Source organism: Taudactylus pleione, unplaced genomic scaffold (assembly GCF_031769625.1).
Source record: "Taudactylus pleione unplaced genomic scaffold, aTauple2 ptg001203l, whole genome shotgun sequence".
NCBI lineage: Eukaryota > Metazoa > Chordata > Amphibia > Anura > Myobatrachidae > Taudactylus > Taudactylus pleione.
This window is the reverse complement of record NW_028285604.1, coordinates 114,648-139,976: the sequence shown is the minus strand read 5'-3', so window position 1 is coordinate 139,976 and position 25,329 is coordinate 114,648. Positions and strand designations below refer to the sequence as shown.

The window sequence follows — 25,329 nt, the reverse complement described above, 5'->3', positions numbered from 1 at the left end:
CACTGTGCATGTCACAGAGGGAGGATGTGGTGATGTCACTGTGCATGTTACAGTCTGTGTGATGGGAGGATGTGGTGATGTCACTGTGCATGTCACAGAGGGAGTATGTGGTGATGTCACTGTGCATGTTACAGAGGGAGGATGCGGTGATGTTACTGTGCATGTTACAGAGGGAGGATGCGGTGATGTCACTGTGCACGTTACAGTCTGTGTGATGGGAGGATGTGGTGATGTCACTGTGCATGTCACAGAGGGAGGATGCGGTGATGTCACTGTGCACGTTACAGTCTGTGTGATGGGAGGATGTGGTGATGTCACTGTGCATGTCACAGAGGGAGGATGTGGTGATGTCACTGTGCATGTTACAGTCTGTGTGATGGGAGGATGTGGTGATGTCACTGTGCATGTCACAGAGGGAGTATGTGGTGATGTCACTGTGCATGTTACAGAGGGAGGATGCGGTGATGTCACTGTGCATGTTACAGAGGGAGGATGCGGTGATTTCACTGTGCACGTTACAGTCTGTGTGATGGGAGGATGTGGTGATGTCACTGTGCATGTCACAGAGGGAGGATGCGGTGATGTCACTGTGCACGTTACAGTCTGTGTGATGGGAGGATGTGGTGATGTCACTGTGCATGTCACAGAGGGAGGATGTGGTGATGTCACTGTGCATGTTACAGTCTGTGTGATGGGAGGATGTGGTGATGTCACTGTGCATGTCACAGTGTGTATGTAATTCTGTTACATTAGTAATTACAGGGGGGAATGTAGGATGGAGCAGTGTCCTGTGATTGCAGCGCTGTGTTCTTATTGCTTCTCAGCATAACTCTGACTTGTTTTATTTTCTCACCAGACCGGGCCACAAACCCACTAAACAAAGAGCAGGACTGGGAAGATGTGGAGGCTTTTTGTAATCAACTGAACAGTGACCTGGAAGGGTGAGGGAGCTCTGATCTGTCTTTATGGGGTCATTACAGCCATTAGCATTCAGGCACTAAGTAAAGCCAAGTTCAGCTCGTTTATTGGGAATTTTATTCTTTAGGGAAGTAAATAAGGGAGGAGTAGGAACCACGTAATTGCAGCGTTATAAGTAATAAGTAATAAGAGTTACTCGCTCTCCTGATCTCAGAAGGGTGCCGCTGTCTGTAATACCTGGGCTGGGAGTTCCTTTATCACTAGAACACGTTTCCGGCTGTACTGCTCCTTCTGTGAAGTTCTGCTATTTTTATTCTGCTCCATTATGAAACTCCTAACTATCTTTTTTAATCAAACCTCTTGCACTTGTTTTCTTACATAGGCCTCAACTCGCTACCCGGCTTTTGGCACATAAGATACAGTCCCCACAAGAATGGGAGGCCATGCAAGCTCTGACGGTAACGTGCTTTACACAGAACCTCTATATATTCTCCATCTTCCAATTCTTCATCCCCTTACTTGTAAATGAAGCTGGTCAGTCTTTCCTGGATATATGTTATACTGGACCTGATTCAGTACAGATCGCAACTTTGATTGCATCGCCGTAATCGCACGCAGATCCGCTGCGAAAATATGCGAAACCATTGCGATTCCAATGCAGTCTCCGTACAACATAAGTCAGAAATGGCTAACATGATCGCACACTATGGGAGCTGAAGCTGCGTATGCCCTCGCAGTGAATAATTTATGCACGCCCCTGTAACGCCGTTAACGCACTGACATACCTGCGTTTCGCTGGGCGCCCCCTGTCACCACCCACAAACAGCACTTCCTGTCAATCACTCTGCGATGGCCCTGCTTAGTCACTACGAACGCAGTTCCGACTGCAGTGAGCCCTTCACGCACGCACAGTGCGATGCATGCACAAAAGTGCACAATTGGCCGATAGCATGCATAATCGCAGTTGCGATCCTTGTTGAATCAGGCCCCCTGTTCTCTAATGTAGAGTTAGGAGACGCCAAAGTTCCTGATACCTCCCAGCATCTGCTCACTCTGCACAAATGTAGCTCCGTGATCTTAGGAGGAGAACATGGAGCCTCTAGTCTTATGTCACACCTTTCACCTCGTCACTCCCTCCTTTCACCTCGTCACTCCCTCCTTTCACCTCGTCACTCCCTCCTTTCACCTCGTCACTCCCTCCTTTCACCTCGTCACTCCCTCCTTTCACCTCGCCACTCCCACCTTTCACCTCGCCACTCCCACCTTTCACCTCGCCACTCCCTCCTTTCACCTCGTCACTCCCACCTTTCACCTCGTCACTCCCTCCTTTCACCTCGTCACTCCCTCCTTTCACCTCGTCACTCCCTCCTTTCACCTCGTCACTCCCTCCTTTCACCTCGTCACTCCCTCCTTTCACTTCGTCACTCCCTCCTTCCACCTCGTCACTTCCTCCTTTCACCTCATCATCCGCTCCTTTCACCTCGTCATCCCCTCCTTTCACCTCGTCATCCCCTCCTTTCACCTCGTCATCCCCTCCTTTCACCTCGTCATCCCCTCCTTTCACCTCGTCATCCCCTCCATTCACCACGTCATCCCCTCCATTCACCTCGTCACCCCCTCCTTTCACCTCGTCACCCCCTCCTTTCACCTCGTCACTCCCTCCTTTCACCTCGTCACTCCCTCCTTTCACCTCGTCACTCCCTCCTTTCACCTCGTCACCCGCTCCTTTCACCTCGTCATCCGCTCCTTTCACCTCGTCATCCGCTCCTTTCACCTCGTCATCCCCTCCTTTCACCACGTCATCACCTCCTTTCACCTCGACATTTGTTTTGTCTCCAGTAAGATGGGCAGTGGCATTACTTCCCTCCTATTATATCGGACACTGGTTTCTGGGTCTTCTGCCGGTATTACTTCTGTGTCTTTATGCTGATACCGCTACAATCCCTTCCCTGGTGTACGTCCGTGTGTCTCCCGTGCCATTGTGCTGATACCGCTACGTCCTCCCCTGGTGTACGTCCGTGTGTCTCCTGTGCCATTGTGCTGATGCCGCTACGTCCTCCCCTGGTGTACGTCCCTGTGTCTCCTGTGCCATTGTGCTGATACCGCTACAATCCCTTCCCTGGTGTACGTCCCTGTGTCTCCTGTGCCATTGTGCTGATACCGCTACGTCCTTCCCTGGTGTACGTCCCTGTGTCTCCTGTGCCATTATGCTGATACCGCTACGTCCTCCCCTGGTGTACGTCCCTGTGTCTCCTGTGCCATTGTGCTGATACCGCTACGTCCTTCCCTGGTGTACGTCCGTGTGTCTCCTGTGCCATTGTGCTGATACCGCTACGTCCTCCCCTGGTGTACGTCCCTGTGCCATTGTGCTGATACCGCTACGTCCTTCCCTGGTGTACGTCCGTGTGTCTCCTGTGCCATTGTGCTAATACCGCTACGTCCTCCCCTGGTGTACGTCCCTGTGTCTCCTGTGCCATTGTGCTGATACCGCTACGTCCTCCCTTGGTGTACGTCCGTGTGTCTCCTGTGCCATTGTGCTGATACCGCTACGCCCTTCCCTGGTGTACGTCCGTGTGTCTCCTATGCCATTGTGCTGATACCGCTACGTCCTTCCCTGGTGTACGTCCCTGTGTCTCCTGTGCCATTGTGCTGATACCGCTACGTCCTTCCCTGGTGTACGTCCCTGTGTCTCCTGTGCCATTGTGCTGATACCGCTACGTCCTCCCCTGGTGTACGTCCCTGTGTCTCCTGTGCCATTGTGCTGATACCGCTACGTCCTCCCCTGGTGTACGTCCCTGTGTCTCCTGTGCCATTGTGCTGATACCGTTACAATCCCTTCCCTGGTGTACGTCCCTGTGTCTCCTGTGCCATTGTACTGATACCGCTACGTCCTCCCCTGGTGTACGTCTGTGTGTCTCCTGTGCCTTTGTGCTGATACCGCTACGTCCTCCCCTGGTGTACGTCCCTGTGTCTCCTGTGCCATTGTGCTGATGCCGCTACGTCCTCCCCTGGTGTACGTCCGTGTGTCTCCTCTGCCATTGTGCTGATACCGCTACGTCCTCCCCTGGTGTACGTCCCTGTGTCTCCTGTGCCATTGTGCTGATACCGCTACGTCCTTACCTGGTGTACGTCCCTGTGTCTCCTGTGCCATTGTGCTGATACCGTTACGTCCATCCCTGGTGTACGTCCCTGTGTCTCCTGTGCCATTGTGCAGATGCCGCTACGTCCTCCCCTGTTGTACGTCCCTGTTTCTCGTCCCTGTTTCTCCTGTGCCATTGTGCTGATACCGTTACAATCCCTTCCCTGGTGTACGTCCCTGTGTCTCCTGTGCCATTGTGCTGATACCGCTACGTCCTCCCCTGGTGTACGTCTGTGTGTCTCCTGTGCCTTTGTGCTGATACCGCTACGTCCTCCCCTGGTGTACGTCCCTGTGTCTCCTGTGCCATTGTGCTGATGCCGCTACATCCTCCCCTGGTGTACGTCCGTGTGTCTCCTCTGCCATTGTGCTGATACCGCTACGTCCTCCCCTGGTGTACGTCCCTGTGCCTCCTGTGCCATTGCGCTGATACCGCTACGTCCTTCCCTGGTTTACGTCCCTGTGTCTCCTGTGCCATTGTGCTGATACCGCTAAGTCCTTCCCTGGTGTACGTCCGTGTGTCTCCTGTGCCATTGTTACTGATACCGCTACGTCCTTCCCTGGTGTACGTCCCTGTGTCTCCTCTGCCATTATACTGATACCGCTACGTCCTCCCCTGGTGTACGTCCCTGTGTCTCCTGTGCCATTGTGCTGATACCGCTACGTCCTCCCCTGGTGTACGTCCCTGTGTCTCCTGTGCCATTGTGCTGATACCGCTACGTCCTCCCCTGGTGTACGTCCCTGTGTCTCCTGTGCCATTGTGCTGATACCGCTACGACCGCTACGTCCTCCCCTGGTGTACGTCCGTGTGTCTCCTGTGCCATTGTGCTGATACCGCTACGTCCTCCCCTGGTGTACGTCCCTGTGTCTCCTGTGCCATTGTGCTGATACCGCTACGTCCTCCCCTGGTGTACGTCCCTGTGTCTCCTGTGTCATTGTGCTGATACCGCTACGTCCTTCCCTGGTGTACGTCCCTGTGTCTCCTGTGCCATTGTGCTGATACCGCTACGTCCTTCCCTGGTGTACGTCCCTGTGTCTCCTGTGCCATTGTGCTGATACCGCTACGTCCTTCCCTGGTGTACGTCCCTGTGTCTCCTGTGCCATTGTGCTGATACCGCTACGTCCTCCCCTGGTGTACGTCCCTGTGTCTCCTGTGCCATTGTGCTGATACCGCTACGTCCTCCCCTGGTGTACGTCCCTGTGTCTCCTGTGCCATTGTGCTGATACCGCTACGTCCTTCCCTGGTGTACGTCCCTGTGCCATTGTGCTGATACCGCTACGTCCTTCCCTGGTGTACGTCCGTGTGTCTCCTGTGCCATTGTGCTAATACCGCTACGTCCTCCCCTGGTGTACGTCCCTGTGTCTCCTGTGCCATTGTGCTGATACCGCTACGTCCTCCCTTGGTGTACGTCCGTGTGTCTCCTGTGCCATTGTGCTGATACCGCTACGCCCTTCCCTGGTGTACGTCCGTGTGTCTCCTATGCCATTGTGCTGATACCGCTACGTCCTTCCCTGGTGTACGTCCCTGTGTCTCCTGTGCCATTGTGCTGATACCGCTACGTCCTTCCCTGGTGTACGTCCCTGTGTCTCCTGTGCCATTGTGCTGATACCGCTACGTCCTCCCCTGGTGTACGTCCCTGTGTCTCCTGTGCCATTGTGCTGATACCGCTACGTCCTCCCCTGGTGTACGTCCCTGTGTCTCCTGTGCCATTGTGCTGATACCGTTACAATCCCTTCCCTGGTGTACGTCCCTGTGTCTCCTGTGCCATTGTACTGATACCGCTACGTCCTCCCCTGGTGTACGTCTGTGTGTCTCCTGTGCCTTTGTGCTGATACCGCTACGTCCTCCCCTGGTGTACGTCCCTGTGTCTCCTGTGCCATTGTGCTGATGCCGCTACGTCCTCCCCTGGTGTACGTCCGTGTGTCTCCTCTGCCATTGTGCTGATACCGCTACGTCCTCCCCTGGTGTACGTCCCTGTGTCTCCTGTGCCATTGTGCTGATACCGCTACGTCCTTACCTGGTGTACGTCCCTGTGTCTCCTGTGCCATTGTGCTGATACCGTTACGTCCATCCCTGGTGTACGTCCCTGTGTCTCCTGTGCCATTGTGCAGATGCCGCTACGTCCTCCCCTGTTGTACGTCCCTGTTTCTCCTGTGCCATTGTGCTGATACCGTTACAATCCCTTCCCTGGTGTACGTCCCTGTGTCTCCTGTGCCATTGTGCTGATACCGCTACGTCCTCCCCTGGTGTACGTCTGTGTGTCTCCTGTGCCTTTGTGCTGATACCGCTACGTCCTCCCCTGGTGTACGTCCCTGTGTCTCCTGTGCCATTGTGCTGATGCCGCTACATCCTCCCCTGGTGTACGTCCGTGTGTCTCCTCTGCCATTGTGCTGATACCGCTACGTCCTCCCCTGGTGTACGTCCCTGTGCCTCCTGTGCCATTGCGCTGATACCGCTACGTCCTTCCCTGGTTTACGTCCCTGTGTCTCCTGTGCCATTGTGCTGATACCGCTAAGTCCTTCCCTGGTGTACGTCCGTGTGTCTCCTGTGCCATTATTACTGATACCGCTACGTCCTTCCCTGGTGTACGTCCCTGTGTCTCCTCTGCCATTATACTGATACCGCTACGTCCTCCCCTGGTGTACGTCCCTGTGTCTCCTGTGCCATTGTGCTGATGCCGCTACGTCCTCCCCTGGTGTACGTCCGTGTGTCTCCTCTGCCATTGTGCTGATACCGCTACGTCCTCCCCTGGTGTACGTCCCTGTGTCTCCTGTGCCATTGTGCTGATACCGCTGCGTCCTTACCTGGTGTACGTCCCTGTGTCTCCTGTGCCATTGTGCTGATACCGTTACGTCCATCCCTGGTGTACGTCCCTGTGTCTCCTGTGCCATTGTGCAGATGCCGCTACGTCCTCCCCTGTTGTACGTCCCTGTTTCTCCTGTGCCATTGTGCTGATACCGCTACGTCCTTCCCTGGTGTACGTCCCTGTGTCTCCTGTGCCATTGTGCTGATACCGCTACGTTCTCCCCTGGTGTACGTCCCTGTGTCTCCTGTGCCATTGTGCTGATACCGCTACGTCCTCCCCTGGTGTACGTCCATGTGTCTCCTGTGCCATTGTGCTGATAACGCTACGTCCTCCCCTGGTGTACGTCCCTGTGTCTCCTGTGCCATTGTGCTGATACCGCTACGTCCTCCCCTGGTGTACGTCCGTGTGTCTCCTCTGCCATTGTGCTGATACCGCTACGTCCTCCCCTGGTGTACGTCCCTGTGTCTCCTGTGCCATTGTGCTGATACCGCTACGTCCTCCCCTGGTTTACGTCCCTGTGTCTACTGTGCCATTGTGCTGATACCGCTACGTCCTTCCCTGGTGTACGTCCGTGTGTCTCCTGTGCCATTATTACTGATACCGCTACGTCCTTCCCTGGTGTACGTCCCTGTGTCTCCTGTGCCATTATACTGATACCGCTACGTCCTCCCCTGGTGTACGTCCCTGTGTCTCCTGTGCCATTGTGCTGATACCGCTACGTCCTCCCCTGGTGTACGTCCCTGTGTCTCCTGTGCCATTGTGCTGATACCGTTACGTCCTCCCCTGGTGTACGTCCCTGTGTCTCCTGTGCCATTGTGCTGATACCGCTACGTCCTCCCCTGGTGTACGTCCCTGTGTCTCCTCTGCCATTGTGCTGATACCGCTACGTCCTCCCCTGCTGTACGTCCCTGTGTCTCCTGTGCTATTGTGCTGATACCGCTACGTCCTCCCCTGGTGTACGTCCCTGTGTCTCCTGTGCTATTGTACTGATACCGCTACGTTCTCCCCTGGTGGACGTCCCTGTGTCTCCTGTGCCATTGTGCTGATACCGCTACGTCCTCCCCTGGTGTACGTCCGTGTGTCTCCTGTGCCATTGTGCTGATACCGCTACGTCCTCCGTTGGTGTATGTCCCTGTGTCTCCTGTGCCATTGTGCTGATACCGCTACGTCCTCCCCTGGTGTACGTCCCTGTGTCTCCTGTGCCATTGTGCTGATGCCGCTACGTCCTCCCCTGGTGTACGTCCCTGTGTCTCCTGTGCCATTGTGCTGATACCGCTACGTCTTCCCCTGGTGTACGTCCGTGTGTCTCCTCTGCCATTGTGCTGATACCGCTACGTCCTCCCCTGATGTACGTCCCTGTGTCTCTTGTGCCATTGTGCTGATACCGCTACGTCCTCCCCTGGTGTACGTCCCTGTGCCATTGTTCTGATACCGCTACGTCCTCCCCTGGTGTACGTCCCTGTGTCTCCTGTGCCATTGTGCTGATACCGCTACGTCCTCCCTTGGTGTACGTCCGTGTGTCTCCTGTGCCATTGTGCTGAAACCGCTACGTCCTTCCCTGGTGTACGTCCCTGTGTCTCTTGTGCCATTGTGCTGATACCGCTACGTCCTCCCCTGGTGTACGTCCCTGTTCCATTGTGCTGATACCGCTACTTCCTCCCCTGGTGTACGTCCCTGTGTCTCCTGTGCCATTGTGCTGATACCGCTACGTCCTCCCTTGGTGTACGTCCGTGTGTCTCCTGTGCCATTGTGCTGATACCGCTACGTCCTTCCCTGGTGTACGTCCCTGTGTCTCCTGTGCCATTGTGCTGATACCGCTACGTCCTCCCCTGGTGTACGTCCCTGTGTCTCCTGTGCCATTGTGCTGATACCGCTACGTCCTTCCCTGGTGTACGTCCCTGTGTCTCCTGTGCCATTGTGCTGATACCGCTACGTCCTCCCCTGGTGTACGTCCCTGTGTCTCCTGTGCCATTGTGCTGATACCGCTACGTCCTCCCCTGGTGTACGTCCCTGTGTCTCCTGTGCCATTGTGCTGATACCGTTACAATCCCTTCCCTGGTGTACGTCCCTGTGTCTCCTGTGCCATTGTACTGATACCGCTACGTCCTCCCCTGGTGTACGTCTGTGTGTCTCCTGTGCCTTTGTGCTGATACCGCTACGTCCTCCCCTGGTGTACGTCCCTGTGTCTCCTGTGCCATTGTGCTGATGCCGCTACGTCCTCCCCTGGTGTACGTCCGTGTGTCTCCTCTGCCATTGTGCTGATACCGCTACGTCCTCCCCTGGTGTACGTCCCTGTGTCTCCTGTGCCATTGTGCTGATACCGCTACGTCCTTACCTGGTGTACGTCCCTGTGTCTCCTGTGCCATTGTGCTGATACCGTTACGTCCATCCCTGGTGTACGTCCCTGTGTCTCCTGTGCCATTGTGCAGATGCCGCTACGTCCTCCCCTGTTGTACGTCCCTGTTTCTCCTGTGCCATTGTGCTGATACCGTTACAATCCCTTCCCTGGTGTACGTCCCTGTGTCTCCTGTGCCATTGTGCTGATACCGCTACGTCCTCCCCTGGTGTACGTCTGTGTGTCTCCTGTGCCTTTGTGCTGATACCGCTACGTCCTCCCCTGGTGTACGTCCCTGTGTCTCCTGTGCCATTGTGCTGATGCCGCTACATCCTCCCCTGGTGTACGTCCGTGTGTCTCCTCTGCCATTGTGCTGATACCGCTAAGTCCTTCCCTGGTGTACGTCCGTGTGTCTCCTGTGCCATTGTTACTGATACCGCTACGTCCTTCCCTGGTGTACGTCCCTGTGTCTCCTCTGCCATTATACTGATACCGCTACGTCCTCCCCTGGTGTACGTCCCTGTGTCTCCTGTGCCATTGTGCTGATACCGCTACGTCCTCCCCTGGTGTACGTCCCTGTGTCTCCTGTGCCATTGTGCTGATACCGCTACGTCCTCCCCTGGTGTACGTCCCTGTGTCTCCTGTGCCATTGTGCTGATACCGCTACGACCGCTACGTCCTCCCCTGGTGTACGTCCGTGTGTCTCCTGTGCCATTGTGCTGATACCGCTACGTCCTCCCCTGGTGTACGTCCCTGTGTCTCCTGTGCCATTGTGCTGATACCGCTACGTCCTCCCCTGGTGTACGTCCCTGTGTCTCCTGTGTCATTGTGCTGATACCGCTACGTCCTTCCCTGGTGTACGTCCCTGTGTCTCCTGTGCCATTGTGCTGATACCGCTACGTCCTTCCCTGGTGTACGTCCCTGTGTCTCCTGTGCCATTGTGCTGATACCGCTACGTCCTTCCCTGGTGTACGTCCCTGTGTCTCCTGTGCCATTGTGCTGATACCGCTACGTTCTCCCCTGGTGTACGTCCCTGTGTCTCCTGTGCCATTGTGCTGATACCGCTACGTCCTCCCCTGGTGTACGTCCCTGTGTCTCCTGTGCCATTGTGCTGATACCGCTACGTCCTTCCCTGGTGTACGTCCCTGTGCCATTGTGCTGATACCGCTACGTCCTTCCCTGGTGTACGTCCGTGTGTCTCCTGTGCCATTGTGCTAATACCGCTACGTCCTCCCCTGGTGTACGTCCCTGTGTCTCCTGTGCCATTGTGCTGATACCGCTACGTCCTCCCTTGGTGTACGTCCGTGTGTCTCCTGTGCCATTGTGCTGATACCGCTACGCCCTTCCCTGGTGTACGTCCGTGTGTCTCCTATGCCATTGTGCTGATACCGCTACGTCCTTCCCTGGTGTACGTCCCTGTGTCTCCTGTGCCATTGTGCTGATACCGCTACGTCCTTCCCTGGTGTACGTCCCTGTGTCTCCTGTGCCATTGTGCTGATACCGCTACGTCCTCCCCTGGTGTACGTCCCTGTGTCTCCTGTGCCATTGTGCTGATACCGCTACGTCCTCCCCTGGTGTACGTCCCTGTGTCTCCTGTGCCATTGTGCTGATACCGTTACAATCCCTTCCCTGGTGTACGTCCCTGTGTCTCCTGTGCCATTGTACTGATACCGCTACGTCCTCCCCTGGTGTACGTCTGTGTGTCTCCTGTGCCTTTGTGCTGATACCGCTACGTCCTCCCCTGGTGTACGTCCCTGTGTCTCCTGTGCCATTGTGCTGATGCCGCTACGTCCTCCCCTGGTGTACGTCCGTGTGTCTCCTCTGCCATTGTGCTGATACCGCTACGTCCTCCCCTGGTGTACGTCCCTGTGTCTCCTGTGCCATTGTGCTGATACCGCTACGTCCTTACCTGGTGTACGTCCCTGTGTCTCCTGTGCCATTGTGCTGATACCGTTACGTCCATCCCTGGTGTACGTCCCTGTGTCTCCTGTGCCATTGTGCAGATGCCGCTACGTCCTCCCCTGTTGTACGTCCCTGTTTCTCCTGTGCCATTGTGCTGATACCGTTACAATCCCTTCCCTGGTGTACGTCCCTGTGTCTCCTGTGCCATTGTGCTGATACCGCTACGTCCTCCCCTGGTGTACGTCTGTGTGTCTCCTGTGCCTTTGTGCTGATACCGCTACGTCCTCCCCTGGTGTACGTCCCTGTGTCTCCTGTGCCATTGTGCTGATGCCGCTACATCCTCCCCTGGTGTACGTCCGTGTGTCTCCTCTGCCATTGTGCTGATACCGCTACGTCCTCCCCTGGTGTACGTCCCTGTGCCTCCTGTGCCATTGCGCTGATACCGCTACGTCCTTCCCTGGTTTACGTCCCTGTGTCTCCTGTGCCATTGTGCTGATACCGCTAAGTCCTTCCCTGGTGTACGTCCGTGTGTCTCCTGTGCCATTATTACTGATACCGCTACGTCCTTCCCTGGTGTACGTCCCTGTGTCTCCTCTGCCATTATACTGATACCGCTACGTCCTCCCCTGGTGTACGTCCCTGTGTCTCCTGTGCCATTGTGCTGATGCCGCTACGTCCTCCCCTGGTGTACGTCCGTGTGTCTCCTCTGCCATTGTGCTGATACCGCTACGTCCTCCCCTGGTGTACGTCCCTGTGTCTCCTGTGCCATTGTGCTGATACCGCTGCGTCCTTACCTGGTGTACGTCCCTGTGTCTCCTGTGCCATTGTGCTGATACCGTTACGTCCATCCCTGGTGTACGTCCCTGTGTCTCCTGTGCCATTGTGCAGATGCCGCTACGTCCTCCCCTGTTGTACGTCCCTGTTTCTCCTGTGCCATTGTGCTGATACCGCTACGTCCTTCCCTGGTGTACGTCCCTGTGTCTCCTGTGCCATTGTGCTGATACCGCTACGTTCTCCCCTGGTGTACGTCCCTGTGTCTCCTGTGCCATTGTGCTGATACCGCTACGTCCTCCCCTGGTGTACGTCCATGTGTCTCCTGTGCCATTGTGCTGATAACGCTACGTCCTCCCCTGGTGTACGTCCCTGTGTCTCCTGTGCCATTGTGCTGATACCGCTACGTCCTCCCCTGGTGTACGTCCGTGTGTCTCCTCTGCCATTGTGCTGATACCGCTACGTCCTCCCCTGGTGTACGTCCCTGTGTCTCCTGTGCCATTGTGCTGATACCGCTACGTCCTCCCCTGGTTTACGTCCCTGTGTCTACTGTGCCATTGTGCTGATACCGCTACGTCCTTCCCTGGTGTACGTCCGTGTGTCTCCTGTGCCATTATTACTGATACCGCTACGTCCTTCCCTGGTGTACGTCCCTGTGTCTCCTGTGCCATTATACTGATACCGCTACGTCCTCCCCTGGTGTACGTCCCTGTGTCTCCTGTGCCATTGTGCTGATACCGCTACGTCCTCCCCTGGTGTACGTCCCTGTGTCTCCTGTGCCATTGTGCTGATACCGTTACGTCCTCCCCTGGTGTACGTCCCTGTGTCTCCTGTGCCATTGTGCTGATACCGCTACGTCCTCCCCTGGTGTACGTCCCTGTGTCTCCTCTGCCATTGTGCTGATACCGCTACGTCCTCCCCTGCTGTACGTCCCTGTGTCTCCTGTGCTATTGTGCTGATACCGCTACGTCCTCCCCTGGTGTACGTCCCTGTGTCTCCTGTGCTATTGTACTGATACCGCTACGTTCTCCCCTGGTGGACGTCCCTGTGTCTCCTGTGCCATTGTGCTGATACCGCTACGTCCTCCCCTGGTGTACGTCCGTGTGTCTCCTGTGCCATTGTGCTGATACCGCTACGTCCTCCGTTGGTGTATGTCCCTGTGTCTCCTGTGCCATTGTGCTGATACCGCTACGTCCTCCCCTGGTGTACGTCCCTGTGTCTCCTGTGCCATTGTGCTGATGCCGCTACGTCCTCCCCTGGTGTACGTCCCTGTGTCTCCTGTGCCATTGTGCTGATACCGCTACGTCTTCCCCTGGTGTACGTCCGTGTGTCTCCTCTGCCATTGTGCTGATACCGCTACGTCCTCCCCTGATGTACGTCCCTGTGTCTCTTGTGCCATTGTGCTGATACCGCTACGTCCTCCCCTGGTGTACGTCCCTGTGCCATTGTTCTGATACCGCTACGTCCTCCCCTGGTGTACGTCCCTGTGTCTCCTGTGCCATTGTGCTGATACCGCTACGTCCTCCCTTGGTGTACGTCCGTGTGTCTCCTGTGCCATTGTGCTGAAACCGCTACGTCCTTCCCTGGTGTACGTCCCTGTGTCTCTTGTGCCATTGTGCTGATACCGCTACGTCCTCCCCTGGTGTACGTCCCTGTTCCATTGTGCTGATACCGCTACTTCCTCCCCTGGTGTACGTCCCTGTGTCTCCTGTGCCATTGTGCTGATACCGCTACGTCCTCCCTTGGTGTACGTCCGTGTGTCTCCTGTGCCATTGTGCTGATACCGCTACGTCCTTCCCTGGTGTACGTCCCTGTGTCTCCTGTGCCATTGTGCTGATACCGCTACGTCCTCCCCTGGTGTACGTCCCTGTGTCTCCTGTGCCATTGTGCTGATACCGCTACGTCCTTCCCTGGTGTACGTCCCTGTGTCTCCTGTGCCATTGTGCTGATACCGCTACGTCCTCCCCTGGTGTACGTCCCTGTGTCTCCTGTGCCATTGTGCTGATACCGCTACGTCCTCCCCTGGTGTACGTCCCTGTGTCTCCTGTGCCATTGTGCTGATACCGTTACAATCCCTTCCCTGGTGTACGTCCCTGTGTCTCCTGTGCCATTGTACTGATACCGCTACGTCCTCCCCTGGTGTACGTCTGTGTGTCTCCTGTGCCTTTGTGCTGATACCGCTACGTCCTCCCCTGGTGTACGTCCCTGTGTCTCCTGTGCCATTGTGCTGATGCCGCTACGTCCTCCCCTGGTGTACGTCCGTGTGTCTCCTCTGCCATTGTGCTGATACCGCTACGTCCTCCCCTGGTGTACGTCCCTGTGTCTCCTGTGCCATTGTGCTGATACCGCTACGTCCTTACCTGGTGTACGTCCCTGTGTCTCCTGTGCCATTGTGCTGATACCGTTACGTCCATCCCTGGTGTACGTCCCTGTGTCTCCTGTGCCATTGTGCAGATGCCGCTACGTCCTCCCCTGTTGTACGTCCCTGTTTCTCCTGTGCCATTGTGCTGATACCGTTACAATCCCTTCCCTGGTGTACGTCCCTGTGTCTCCTGTGCCATTGTGCTGATACCGCTACGTCCTCCCCTGGTGTACGTCTGTGTGTCTCCTGTGCCTTTGTGCTGATACCGCTACGTCCTCCCCTGGTGTACGTCCCTGTGTCTCCTGTGCCATTGTGCTGATGCCGCTACATCCTCCCCTGGTGTACGTCCGTGTGTCTCCTCTGCCATTGTGCTGATACCGCTACGTCCTCCCCTGGTGTACGTCCCTGTGCCTCCTGTGCCATTGCGCTGATACCGCTACGTCCTTCCCTGGTTTACGTCCCTGTGTCTCCTGTGCCATTGTGCTGATACCGCTAAGTCCTTCCCTGGTGTACGTCCGTGTGTCTCCTGTGCCATTATTACTGATACCGCTACGTCCTTCCCTGGTGTACGTCCCTGTGTCTCCTCTGCCATTATACTGATACCGCTACGTCCTCCCCTGGTGTACGTCCCTGTGTCTCCTGTGCCATTGTGCTGATACCGCTACGTCCTCCCCTGGTGTACGTCCCTGTGTCTCCTGTGCCATTGTGCTGATGCCGCTACGTCCTCCCCTGGTGTACGTCCGTGTGTCTCCTCTGCCATTGTGCTGATACCGCTACGTCCTCCCCTGGTGTACGTCCCTGTGTCTCCTGTGCCATTGTGCTGATACCGCTACGTCCTTACCTGGTGTACGTCCCTGTGTCTCCTGTGCCATTGTGCTGATACCGTTACGTCCATCCCTGGTGTACGTCCCTGTGTCTCCTGTGCCATTGTGCAGATGCCGCTACGTCCTCCCCTGTTGTACGTCCCTGTTTCTCCTGTGCCATTGTGCTGATACCGCTACGTCCTTCCCTGGTGTACGTCCCTGTGTCTCCTGTGCCATTGTGCTGATACCGCTACGTTCTCCCCTGGTGTACGTCCCTGTGTCTCCTGTGCCATTGTGCTGATACCGCTACGTCCTCCCCTGGTGTACGTCCATGTGTCTCCTGTGCCATTGTGCTGATAACGCTACGTCCTCCCCTGGTGTACGTCCCTGTGTCTCCTGTGCCATTGTGCTGATACCGCTACGTCCTCCCCTGGTGTACGTCCGTGTGTCTCCTCTGCCATTGTGCTGATACCGCTACGTCCTCCCCTGGTGTACGTCCCTGTGTCTCCTGTGCCATTGTGCTGATACCGCTACGTCCTCCCCTGGTTTACGTCCCTGTGTCTACTGTGCCATTGTGCTGATACCGCTACGTCCTTCCCTGGTGTACGTCCGTGTGTCTCCTGTGCCATTATTACTGATACCGCTACGTCCTTCCCTGGTGTACGTCCCTGTGTCTCCTGTGCCATTATACTGATACCGCTACGTCCTCCCCTGGTGTACGTCCCTGTGTCTCCTGTGCCATTGTGCTGATACCGCTACGTCCTCCCCTGGTGTACGTCCCTGTGTCTCCTGTGCCATTGTGCTGATACCGTTACGTCCTCCCCTGGTGTACGTCCCTGTGTCTCCTGTGCCATTGTGCTGATACCGCTACGTCCTCCCCTGGTGTACGTCCCTGTGTCTCCTGTGCCATTGTGCTGATACCGTTACAATCCCTTCCCTGGTGTACGTCCCTGTGTCTCCTGTGCCATTGTGCTGATACCGCTACGTCCTCCCCTGGTGTACGTCTGTGTGTCTCCTGTGCCTTTGTGCTGATACCGCTACGTCCTCCCCTGGTGTACGTCCCTGTGTCTCCTGTGCCATTGTGCTGATGCCGCTACGTCCTCCCCTGGTGTACGTCCGTGTGTCTCCTGTGCCATTGCGCTGATACCGCTACGTCCTCCCCTGGTGTACGTCCCTGTGTCTCCTGTGCCATTGCGCTGATACCGCTACGTCCTTCCCTGGTTTACGTCCCTGTGTCTCCTGTGCCATTGTGCTGATACCGCTACGTCCTTCCCTGGTGTACGTCCGTGTGTCTCCTGTGCCACTATTACTGATACCGCTACGTCCTTCCCTGGTGTACGACCCTGTGTCTCCTCTGCCATTATACTGATACCGCTACGTCCTCCCCTGGTGTACGTCCCTGTGCCATTGTGCTGATACCGCTACGTCCTCCCCTGGTGTACGTCCCTGTGTCTCCTGTGCCATTGTGCTGATACCGCTACGTCCTCCCTTGGTGTACGTCCGTGTGTCTCCTGTGCCATTGTGCTGATACCGCTACGTCCTTCCCTGGTGCACGTCCCTGTGTCTCCTGTGCCATTGTGCTGATACCGCTACGTCCTTCCCTGGTGTACGTCCCTGTGTCTCCTGTGCCATTGTGCTGATACCGCTACGTCCTCCCCTGGTGTACGTCCCTTTGTCTCCTGTGCCATTGTGCTGATACCGCTACGTCCTTCCCTGGTGTACGTCCCTGTGTCTCCTGTGCCATTGTGCTGATACCGCTACGTCCTTCCCTGGTGTACGTCCCTGTGTCTCCTGTGCCATTGTGCTGATACCGCTACGTCCTCCCCTGGTGTACGTCCCTGGGTCTCCTGTGCCATTGTGCTGATACCGCTACGTCCTCCCCTGGTGTACGTCCCTGTGTCTCCTGTGCCATTGTGCTGATACCGTTACAATCCCTTCCCTGGTGTACGTCCCTGTGTCTCCTGTGCCATTGTGCTGATACCGCTACGTCCTCCCCTGGTGTACGTCTGTGTGTCTCCTGTGCCTTTGTGCTGATACCGCTACGTCCTCCCCTGGTGTACGTCCCTGTGTCTCCTGTGCCATTGTGCTGATGCCGCTACGTCCTCCCCTGGTGTACGTCCGTGTGTCTCCTGTGCCATTGCGCTGATACCGCTACGTCCTCCCCTGGTGTACGTCCCTGTGTCTCCTGTGCCATTGCGCTGATACCGCTACGTCCTTCCCTGGTTTACGTCCCTGTGTCTCCTGTGCCATTGTGCTGATACCGCTACGTCCTTCCCTGGTGTACGTCCGTGTGTCTCCTGTGCCATTATTACTGATACCGCTACGTCCTTCCCTGGTGTACGTCCCTGTGTCTCCTCTGCCATTATACTGATACCGCTACGTCCTCCCCTGGTGTACGTCCCTGTGTCTCCTGTGCCATTGTGCTGATACCGCTACGTCCTCCCCTGGTGTACGTCCCTGTGTCTCCTGTGCCATTGTGCTGATACCGCTACGTCCTTCCCTGGTGTACGTCCCTGTGTCTCCTGTGCCATTGTGCTGATACCGCTACGTCCTCCCCTGGTGTACGTCCCTGTGTCTCCTGTGCCATTGTGCTGATACCGCTACGTCCTCCCCTGGTGTACGGCCCTGTTTCTCCTGTGCCATTGTGCTGATACGGCTACGTCCTTCCCTGGTGTACGTCCCTGTGTCTCCTGTGCCATTGTGCTGATACTGCTACGTCCTCCCCTGGTGTACGTCCCTGTGTCTCCTGTGCCATTGTGCTGATACCGCTACGACCTCCCCTGGTGTACGTCCGTGTGTCTCCTGTGCCATTGTGCTGATACCGCTACGTCCTCCCCTGGTGTACGTCCCTGTGTCTCCTGTGCCATTGTGCTGATACCGCTACGTCCTCCCCTGGTGTACGTCCCTGTGTCTCCTGTGCCATTGTGCTGATACCGCTACGTCCTCCCCTGGTGTACGTCCCTGTGTCTCCTGTGCCATTGTGCTGATACCGCTACGTCCTCCCCTGGTGTACGTCCCTGTGTCTCCTGTGCCATTGTGCTGATACCGCTACGTCCTTCCCTGGTGTACGTCCCTGTGTCTCCTGTGCCATTGTGCTGATACCGCTACGTCCTTCCCTGGTGTACGTCCCTGTGTCTCCTGTGCCATTGTGCTGATACCGCTACGTCCTCCCCTGGTGTACGTCCCTGTGTCTCCTGTGCCATTGTGCTGATACCGCTACGTCCTCCCCTGGTGTACGTCCCTGTGTCTCCTGTGCCATTGTGCTGATACCGCTACGTCCTTCCCTGGTGTACGTCCGTGTGTCTCCTGTGCCATTGTGCTGATACCGCTACGTCCTCCCCTGGTGTACGTCCCTGTGCCATTGTGCTGATACCGCTACGTCCTTCCCTGGTGTACGTCCGTGTGTCTCCTGTGCCATTGTGCTAATACCCCTACGTCCTCCCCTGGTGTACGTCCCTGTGTCTCCTGTGCCATTGTGCTGATACCGCTACGTCCTCCCTTGGTGTACGTCCGTGTGTCTCCTGTGCCATTGTGCTGATACCGCTACGCCCTTCCCTGGTGTACGTCCGTGTGTCTCCTATGCCATTGTGCTGATACCGCTACGTCCTTCCCTGGTGTACGTCCCTGTGTCTCCTGTGCCATTGTGCTGATACCGCTACGTCCTTCCCTGGTGTACGTCCCTGTGTCTCCTGTGCCATTATGCTGATACCGCTACGTCCTTCCCTGGTGTACGTCCCTGTGTCTCCTGTGCCATTGTGCTGATACCGTTACGTCCTTCCCTGGTGTACGTCCCTGTGTCTCCTGTGCCATTGTGCAGATACCGCTACGTCCTTCCCTGGTGTACGTCCCTGTGTCTCCTGTGCCATTGTGCTGATACCGCTACGTTCTCCCCTGGTGTACGTCCCTGTGTCTCCTGTGCCATTGTGCTGATACCGCTACGTCCTCCCCTGGTGTACGTCCATGTGTCTCCTGTGCCATTGTGCTGATAACGCTACGTCCTCCCCTGGTGTACGTCCCTGTGTCTCCTGTGCCATTGTGCTGATACCGCTACGTCCTCCCCTGGTGTACGTCCGTGTGTCTCCTGTGCCATTGTGCTGATACCGCTACGTCCTCCCCTGGTGTACGTCCCTGTGTCTCCTGTGCCATTGCGCTGATACCGCTACGTCCTCCCCTGGTTTACGTCCCTGTGTCTCCTGTGCCATTGTGCTGATACCGCTACGTCCTTCCCTGGTGTACGTCCGTGTGTCTCCTGTGCCATTATTACTGAAACCGCTACGGTCTTCCCTGGTGTACGTCCCTGTGTCTCCTCTGCCATTATACTGATACCGCTACGTCCTCCCCTGGTGTACGTCCCTGTGTCTCCTGTGCCATTGTGCTGATACCGCTACGTCCTCCCCTGGTGTACGTCCCTGTGTCTCCTGTGCCATTGTGCTGATACCGCTACGTCCTCCCCTGGTGTACGTCCCTGTGTCTCCTGTGCCATTGTGCTGATACCGCTACGTCCTCCCCTGGTGTACGTCCCTGTGTCTCCTCTGCCATTGTGCTGATACCGCTACGTCCTCCCCTGCTGTACGTCCCTGTGTCTCCTGTGCTATTGTGCTGATACCGCTACGTCCTCCCCTGGTGTACGTCCCTGTGTCTCCTGTGCCATTGTGCTGATACCACTACGTCCTTCCCTGGTGTAGGTCCCTGTGTCTCCTGTGCTATTGTACTGATACCGCTACGTTCTCCCCTGGTGGACGTCCCTGTGTCTCCTGTGCCATTGTGCTGATACCGCTACGTCCTCCCCTGGTGTACGTCCGTGTGTCTCCTGTGCCATTGTGCTGATACCGCTACGTCCTCCGTTGGTGTATGTCCCTGTGTCTCCTGTGCCATTGTGCTGATACCGCTACGTCCTCCCCTGGTGTACGTCCCTGTGTCTCCTGTGCCATTGTGCTGATGCCGCTACGTCCTCCCCTGGTGTACGTCCCTGTGTCTCCTGTGCCATTGTGCTGATACCGCTACGTCTTCCCCTGGTGTACGTCCGTGTGTCTCCTCTGCCAATGTGCTGATACCGCTACGTCCTCCCCTGATGTACGTCCCTGTGTCTCTTGTGCCATTGTGCTGATACCGCTACGTCCTCCCCTGGTGTACGTCCCTGTGCCATTGTGCTGATACCGCTACGTCCTCCCCTGGTGTACGTCCCTGTGTCTCCTGTGCCATTGTGCTGATACCGCTACGTCCTCCCTTGGTGTACGTCCGTGTGTCTCCTGTGCCATTGTGCTGATACCGCTACGTCCTTCCCTGGTGTACGTCCGTGTGTCTCCTGTGCCATTGTGCTGATACCGCTACGTCCTCCCCTGGTTTACGTCCCTGTGTCTCCTGTGCCATTGTGCTGATACCGCTACGTCCTTCCCTGGTGTACGTCCGTGTGTCTCCTGTGCCATTATTACTGATACCGCTACGTCCTTCCCTGGTGTACGTCCCTGTGTCTCCTCTGCCATTATACTGATACCGCTACGTCCTCCCCTGGTGTACGTCCCTGTGTCTCCTGTGCCATTGTGCTGATACCGCTACGTCCTCCCCTGGTGTACGTCCCTGTGTCTCCTGTGCCATTGTGCTGATACCGCTACGTCCTTCCCTGGTGTACGTCCCTGTGTCTCCTCTGCCATTGTGCTGATACCGCTACGTCCTCCCCTGGTGTACGTCCCTGTGTCTCCTCTGCCATTGTGCTGATACCGCTACGTCCTCCCCTGCTGTACGTCCCTGTGTCTCCTGTGCTATTGTGCTGATACCGCTACGTCCTCCCCTGGTGTACGTCCCTGTGTCTCCTGTGCCATTGTGCTGATACCGCTACGTCCTTCCCTGGTGTACGTCCTTGTGTCTCCTGTGCTATTGTACTGATACCGCTACGTTCTCCCCTGGTGGACGTCCCTGTGTCTCCTGTGCCATTGTGCTGATACCGCTACGTCCTCCCCTGGTGTACGTCCCTGTGTCTCCTGTGCCATTGTGCTGATACCGCTACGACCGCTACGTCCTCCCCTGGTGTACGTCCGTGTGTCTCCTGTGCCATTGTGCTGATACCGCTACGTCCTCCCCTGGTGTACGTCCCTGTGTCTCCTGTGCCATTGTGCTGATACCGCTACGTCCTCCCCTGGTGTACGTCCCTGTGTCTCCTGTGCCATTGTGCTGATACCGCTACGTCCTCCCCTGGTGTACGTCCCTGTGTCTCCTGTGCCATTGTGCTGATACCGCTACGTCCTCCCCTGGTGTACGTCCCTGTGTCTCCTGTGCCATTGTGCTGATACCGCTACGTCCTTCCCTGGTGTACGTCCCTGTGTCTCCTGTGCCATTGTGCTGATACCGCTACGTCCTTCCCTGGTGTACGTCCCTGTGTCTCCTGTGCCATTGTGCTGATACCGCTACGTCCTCCCCTGGTGTACGTCCCTGTGTCTCCTGTGCCATTGTGCTGATACCGCTACGTCCTCCCCTGGTGTACGTCCCTGTGTCTCCTGTGCCATTGTGCTGATACCGCTACGTCCTTCCCTGGTGTACGTCCGTGTGTCTCCTGTGCCATTGTGCTGATACCGCTACGTCCTCCCCTGGTGTACGTCCCTGTGCCATTGTGCTGATACCGCTACGTCCTTCCCTGGTGTACGTCCGTGTGTCTCCTGTGCCATTGTGCTAATACCCCTACGTCCTCCCCTGGTGTACGTCCCTGTGTCTCCTGTGCCATTGTGCTGATACCGCTACGTCCTCCCTTGGTGTACGTCCGTGTGTCTCCTGTGCCATTGTGCTGATACCGCTACGCCCTTCCCTGGTGTACGTCCGTGTGTCTCCTATGCCATTGTGCTGATACCGCTACGTCCTTCCCTGGTGTACGTCCCTGTGTCTCCTGTGCCATTGTGCTGATACCGCTACGTCCTTCCCTGGTGTACGTCCCTGTGTCTCCTGTGCCATTATGCTGATACCGCTACGTCCTTCCCTGGTGTACGTCCCTGTGTCTCCTGTGCCATTGTGCTGATACCGTTACGTCCTTCCCTGGTGTACGTCCCTGTGTCTCCTGTGCCATTGTGCAGATACCGCTACGTCCTTCCCTGGTGTACGTCCCTGTGTCTCCTGTGCCATTGTGCTGATACCGCTACGTTCTCCCCTGGTGTACGTCCCTGTGTCTCCTGTGCCATTGTGCTGATACCGCTACGTCCTCCCCTGGTGTACGTCCATGTGTCTCCTGTGCCATTGTGCTGATAACGCTACGTCCTCCCCTGGTGTACGTCCCTGTGTCTCCTGTGCCATTGTGCTGATACCGCTACGTCCTCCCCTGGTGTACGTCCGTGTGTCTCCTGTGCCATTGTGCTGATACCGCTACGTCCTCCCCTGGTGTACGTCCCTGTGTCTCCTGTGCCATTGCGCTGATACCGCTACGTCCTCCCCTGGTGTACGTCCGTGTGTCTCCTGTGCCATTATTACTGAAACCGCTACGGTCTTCCCTGGTGTACGTCCCTGTGTCTCCTGTGCCATTGTGCTGATACCACTACGTCCTTCCCTGGTGTAGGTCCCTGTGTCTCCTGTGCTATTGTACTGATACCGCTACGTTCTCCCCTGGTGGACGTCCCTGTGTCTCCTGTGCCATTGTGCTGATACCGCTACGTCCTCCCCTGGTGTACGTCCGTGTGTCTCCTGTGCCATTGTGCTGATACCGCTACGTCCTCCGTTGGTGTATGTCCCTGTGTCTCCTGTGCCATTGTGCTGATACCGCTACGTCCTCCCCTGGTGTACGTCCCTGTGTCTCCTGTGCCATTGTGCTGATGCCGCTACGTCCTCCCCTGGTGTACGTCCCTGTGTCTCCTGTGCCATTGTGCTGATACCGCTACGTCTTCCCCTGGTGTACGTCCGTGTGTCTCCTCTGCCAATGTGCTGATACCGCTACGTCCTCCCCTGATGTACGTCCCTGTGTCTCTTGTGCCATTGTGCTGATACCGCTACGTCCTCCCCTGGTGTACGTCCCTGTGCCATTGTGCTGATACCGCTACGTCCTCCCCTGGTGTACGTCCCTGTGTCTCCTGTGCCATTGTGCTGATACCGCTACGTCCTCCCTTGGTGTACGTCCGTGTGTCTCCTGTGCCATTGTGCTGATACCGCTACGTCCTTCCCTGGTGTACGTCCGTGTGTCTCCTGTGCCATTGTGCTGATACCGCTACGTCCTCCCCTGGTTTACGTCCCTGTGTCTCCTGTGCCATTGTGCTGATACCGCTACGTCCTTCCCTGGTGTACGTCCGTGTGTCTCCTGTGCCATTATTACTGATACCGCTACGTCCTTCCCTGGTGTACGTCCCTGTGTCTCCTCTGCCATTATACTGATACCGCTACGTCCTCCCCTGGTGTACGTCCCTGTGTCTCCTGTGCCATTGTGCTGATACCGCTACGTCCTCCCCTGGTGTACGTCCCTGTGTCTCCTGTGCCATTGTGCTGATACCGCTACGTCCTTCCCTGGTGTACGTCCCTGTGTCTCCTCTGCCATTGTGCTGATACCGCTACGTCCTCCCCTGGTGTACGTCCCTGTGTCTCCTCTGCCATTGTGCTGATACCGCTACGTCCTCCCCTGCTGTACGTCCCTGTGTCTCCTGTGCTATTGTGCTGATACCGCTACGTCCTCCCCTGGTGTACGTCCCTGTGTCTCCTGTGCCATTGTGCTGATACCGCTACGTCCTTCCCTGGTGTACGTCCTTGTGTCTCCTGTGCTATTGTACTGATACCGCTACGTTCTCCCCTGGTGGACGTCCCTGTGTCTCCTGTGCCATTGTGCTGATACCGCTACGTCCTCCCCTGGTGTACGTCCGTGTGTCTCCTGTGCCATTGTGCTGATACCGCTACGTCCTCCGTTGGTGTATGTCCCTGTGTCTCCTGTGCCATTGTGCTGATACCGCTACGTCCTCCCCTGGTGTACGTCCCTGTGTCTCCTGTGCCATTGTGCTGATGCCGCTACGTCCTCCCCTGGTGTACGTCCCTGTGTCTCCTGTGCCATTGTGCTGATACCGCTACGTCTTCCCCTGGTGTACGTCCGTGTGTCTCCTCTGCCATTGTGCTGATACCGCTACGTCCTCCCCTGATGTACGTCCCTGTGTCTCTTGTGCCATTGTGCTGATACCGCTACGTCCTCCCCTGGTGTACGTCCCTGTGCCATTGTGCTGATACCGCTACGTCCTCCCCTGGTGTACGTCCCTGTGTCTCCTGTGCCATTGTGCTGATACCGCTACGTCCTCCCTTGGTGTACGTCCGTGTGTCTCCTGTGCCATTGTGCTGATACCGCTACGTCCTTCCCTGGTGTACGTCCGTGTGTCTCCTGTGCCATTGTGCTGATACCGCTACGTCCTTCCCTGGTGTACGTCCGTGTGTCTCCTGTGCCATTGTGCTGATACCGCTACGTCCTCCCCTGGTGTACGTCCCTGTGTCTCCTGTGCCATTGTGCTGATACCGCTACGTCCTCCCCTGGTGTACGTCCCTGTGTCTCCTGTGCCATTGTGCTGATACCGTTACAATCCCTTCCCTGGTGTACGTCCCTGTGTCCCCTGTGCCATTGTGCTGATACCGCTACGTCCTCCCCTGGTGTACGTCCGTGTGTCTCCTGTGCCATTGTGCTGATACCGCTACGTCCTCCCCTGGTGTACGTCCGTGTGTCTCCTGTGCCATTGTGCTGATACGGCTACGTCCTTCCCTGGTGTACGTCCCCGTGTCTCCTGTGCCATTGTGCTGATACTGCTACGTCCTCCCCTGGTGTACGTCCCTGTGTCTCCTGTGCCATTGTACTGATACCGCTACGTTCTCCCCTGGTGTACGTCCCTGTGTCTCCTGTGCCCTTGTGCTGATACCGTTACAATCCCTTCCCTGGTGTACGTCCCTGTGTCTCCTGTGCCATTATGCTGATACCGCTACGTCCTCCCCTGGTGTACGTCCGTGTGTCTCCTGTGCCATTGTGCTGATACCGCTACGTCCTCCCCTGGTGTACGTCCCTGTGTCTCCTGTGCCATTGTGCTGATACCGCTTTGTCCTTCCCTGGTGTACGTCCGTGTGTGTCCTGTGCCATTGTGCTAATACCGCTACGTCCTCCCCTGGTGTACGTCCCTGTGTCTCCTGTGCCATTGTGCTGATAGCGCTACGTCCTCCCTTGGTGTACGTCCGTGTGTCTCCTGTGCCATTGTGCTGATACCGCTACGTCCTTCCCTGGTGTACGTCCGTGTGTCTCCTATGCCATTGTGCTGATACCGCTACGTCCTTCCCTGGTGTACGTCCCTGTGTCTCCTCTGCCATTGTGCTGA

General features: G+C 56.6%; 1 protein-coding gene across 1 annotated transcript in view; it reads left to right on the top strand.

The window, feature by feature from the left end:
• Positions 1 to 25,329, top strand: part of LOC148451034 (ADP-ribosylation factor-binding protein GGA1-like) — a gene marked incomplete at its 3' end in the record, with an annotated part of 127,456 nt that overhangs the window by 7,333 nt on the left and 94,794 nt on the right. Inside the window, exons 2-3 of the mRNA XM_088462353.1 lie at positions 857 to 941; positions 1,301 to 1,376. Of these exons, the coding sequence (XP_088318479.1) occupies positions 857 to 941; positions 1,301 to 1,376 (161 nt within the window). The remainder of the gene's footprint in view (positions 1 to 856; positions 942 to 1,300; positions 1,377 to 25,329) is intronic.